Source organism: Loa loa, assembly GCF_000183805.2.
Source record: "Loa loa unplaced genomic scaffold supercont3.17, whole genome shotgun sequence".
Taxonomy (NCBI): domain Eukaryota; kingdom Metazoa; phylum Nematoda; class Chromadorea; order Rhabditida; family Onchocercidae; genus Loa; species Loa loa.
In genome coordinates, this window is record NW_018108197.1 from 506,956 (window position 1) to 510,720 (window position 3,765).

General features: G+C 32.5%; 1 protein-coding gene across 1 annotated transcript; it reads left to right on the forward strand.

The window, feature by feature from the left end:
* Nucleotides 1–2,929: 2,929 nt before the first annotated feature.
* LOAG_13490 (hypothetical protein) lies at nucleotides 2,930–3,680 on the forward strand (the record flags this gene model as incomplete). Its single annotated transcript, XM_003148996.1, has 3 exons — nucleotides 2,930–2,986; nucleotides 3,219–3,384; nucleotides 3,604–3,680. The coding sequence occupies 3 exons, from the start codon at nucleotides 2,930–2,932 to the stop codon at nucleotides 3,678–3,680; spliced, it is 300 nt and encodes a 99-aa protein (XP_003149044.1).
* Nucleotides 3,681–3,765: the final 85 nt, after the last annotated feature.

Below are 3,765 nucleotides of genomic sequence, written 5' to 3' on the forward strand. Positions count from 1 at the left end.
TATATATATATATATATATATATATATATATATATATATATATATATATATATATATATATATACATATATATATATATATATATATATTTATTTATTTACTTATTTATTCGTTTATTTATTTATTTAATCAATTAATTGATTTATTTATTTATTGCCGTCACTTAATTTCTCTTTTTACGTAGTAGAAATCTGAAATGAAGGAAGCCTTCTGTTCGACTAACAAACAAAGTTGTGATTCTTTTCTTCTCTGAATATCAGTACGATGATTAAATTATAAATAGTTTACCATTTCGGGCTTGTCAGTACAGTTTAAAGAGTGTAAGATAGTAGTTTCCCACCGATCGTCCGTAAGAGCTGAAATATGATCTTCGTGGGCGGCGGTGCGCTGGGTAGACTACAATTTAGGGAGTTGCCTTGCAGTACCTTGTGCTTTTCCCCACAACATATTTGTGCGAACAAGAGTTTTCTGCTTTTTCTTGGTATTAAAAATAAGTCCGGAAATTGATTGAAAACAAATAATGATACCCATATGACTTTGAGCAATAGTAATTAGCTCCAGAATTACCGAACTTGTAAACCAGATTGAATTTTCTGTTAAAAATGTAGCTTCTTTTTATATTATAATTTCAAATAACACTTCGAAAGTTTTGATTAAAATTTATTTTCAAATCAACAGAATTTATTACTTTCGAACTTGTAGTTCGAACCTACTACAAATAAAAAAGCCAAAGTGGTTCCTGGTCAAGAAAAGGTTAGGAACCACTAGGGTGAAGTTGTAGGAGTCATCATTAAGATGTATTTACGGAACTAGCATGAAACATTTGCTCCATTTAAAACACCAAGAAAAAATGGGATTTCTAGTGGACAACCTTCTCAACAGATAACGTGAAAATGAGTATTAATAAAGTAACTTGTCCACGTGAAATGAAAGAAAGAGTTTGCGAAGTAATGATGCGGAGTCTTAAAGTATTGTAGTCTAAATGTACTGCTCACTATTTTAGTTGTCTTGTTTCCCCTCAGTAAAGTTCGAAAACAACTGCTCACAGTTTAAAGGCCACGTGCGGCTGTGAATTTTCCCACATTCCACCCAAAAATTAAATTTGTGCCTCCATTCGCTCGACACTTCGTCGTCCCACATCTTTCTACCGCATCAGTAAATGTTGACAAAGATGAAAGTGTGACGAACATATGATTACTTGAGAAATCAAGTTATAGATGACTGCAGAGCGTCTTGTTCATTATAGCACAATGACGGTCTCATCGATGGTATAACTCATAACACTTGCTGTATAAAATAAAATTTGGTGTCCAAGGTTGGGGTCATGTCGTCGCATTTCTTCGGGAGAAAAAGGTGAATCAGAAAATATATGGCTTGATATTTGGTTCTCGTTTCATTAAGAGTGGTATTTAGTCCAAAACGCTCGTTCCACTGGTAACTGTGATTATAAAATCATTAACAACATTTACATTATCGGTTTCGAAACAATTTTGTAAATTTTGATACCAAATTTCTGCATTAAAACAACTGCATAAATATATGACATTTTGGTCAGCTCAGCTTCATCACTATACCAGCAACGTATGACAGAAGCCAAATAAAATAACAAATCTTCTTTGAATATCTATCCCAAGTTTCTCGACGACTGTTGAACCAGTGTCGAATTCTGCTGTGCAGCATGTTTCTCATTCGTCCGAGTAACAAAATAAGGTGGAAGGTTCTTTTCTTTCAAACCATGCTGTTTTGATAAAAGACTTTTCTCCGAACAACCAGATGTGGGAAGTTTGCAGCGATGTCGCAATCTAATTAAATCCTACTCATTGACATTACGAAGTGTTGTTCCAATTATGATAAGACTTCACATATTCCGGTTTCTCTTTTCCTTACCTATTTAATAACCTGTTTAAAATCTGTGCAATCAACAGTGCTCATTTAATAAACTTATTCAACATTTTCTATTTTTGTTTAATTTATTTTTCAAACTGTGCAACAGGTTGGAATTTTGTGTTAATGGACACATTGACAACGAAGTTGAGATTTCCAAACTACAAGTTCGACATTCGACAATCATCCGGAATACTTTCTACAGTATCATTTGCGGAAGTAAAATGGAAAGATTCTGATAGCATATTGTAATCATGATGCTATCATAACCAATCGTGGCGCTGAAACCACAACTTTGCGACACATATGCCAGTGCATTTGAATCAGTTTCATCCGAAACCCTTTTAAATGTTGTTTTTTCCTCATACATTCCATATTAAAGTATATCAACAAGATGATAATCTAGATTTTAAATACGCTGTATGAAACTTTGGGGTAATGAGAAATGTAATGACTCGTCGGTCAATTATTTACTTTAGTAACTTATTTAAAGTTAGTATTTGTATGCTTAAAAGTTCCCCACTATCTGCACATGTAGTTTGGAATGTGTTTTGCATATTCCTTGCAAATTTTCTGATTAATTCCTGGAATATAAGTATCGAATGAGTTCCCAAACTTTGTATTTGTTATTTAATGGCAGCGTAGTATCTTCGATGCATTGCAGAAGGTAAAAGAGTTGATGAAATGGCATTATCTATTAGAATGTAAATGAGTCACATGGTTCTTTTCCAGAAAAAAAGTCCCGTAATTTCAAGCACAACTATAAATATTTGTCCAATTCATATCGTAATCGAATAATGATTATTGTACGAATTTCAGGAAAAAACTACTCTTTGAATGTTATTTGTTGCAATAATGTTGCACCTGCTCATTGTTATTCAAGCAAGGGATTGCAATATCAGAAATTATCTCTCCCTCAATTATTTTAATCCAATTAATGATAGTTTCATCATCGTGGGATTGACGAGTGCTTGCACAATATTCGTACTGCCTGATTTGTTGGTATGCTTTGAAATGATAAGTTATATCGTTGTACAGTGTAGGAATGACATTTCACATTGATAATGTATTCTATCCAGCAGGTTGGAAAGTTGATATCACAGTAAAGTATTGCTCTAAATCTCATCCTTTCTGAGTTCGAAAACTTTTTGCTGCAAAAATTTTAGTGTTTTGGATTAGTCTGATAACATAACAATTTTTGAAAAGCACCATAAAGCTTAAAGAGAATAAAAATTTAATAATATACAAATTGATGATATATAAGAGAAATTGACAATACACACAAATTTCCACTGCTTACTTCTTGTCTGCTATCTTCCATAGCTATTTTGCAGATACCAAATTCAAATTTTCTGGAGGAATTAAAACTGATTGATTCAGACCGAAGGAAAATTTGCTACGGTGTCAATATCCATATTTTGCAAAGTGGACAACTAATTGTGCTGTTTTTACGTCAAGCGCGCTTTGCAGTTTTTGTCAGCTGCGTTTGGAAATTTAGCGGTTTGTTGCTGCTAAAAAGCTATAAAAAATGACTGAAAATTAATTCTGTTAAAAATTTTTCACAAAGATGGTGGTACCTATGAGAAGGCTCGCAAAAATGGAAGATCTTTGAAAGATTTTGGCATATCTGTAATTAATATTACAACATTTCAGCATAACAATTTTTTCGAGGTTTATAAGTGCAAAACAAAATATCTTCAATTATTTACTTTTATTAAGTCGTCAGAGTTGCCATTAATGACAGTTCCATCAATTTGCCAAATGATTCACCTCCAATTCAAAGACAACAAACATAAAAATAATAGAAAAAACCAGAGTAAAACTAATGTGAACTTTGAACTAACATGAACTTCAGTGATTAATCAAGAAGTTATCAAACTA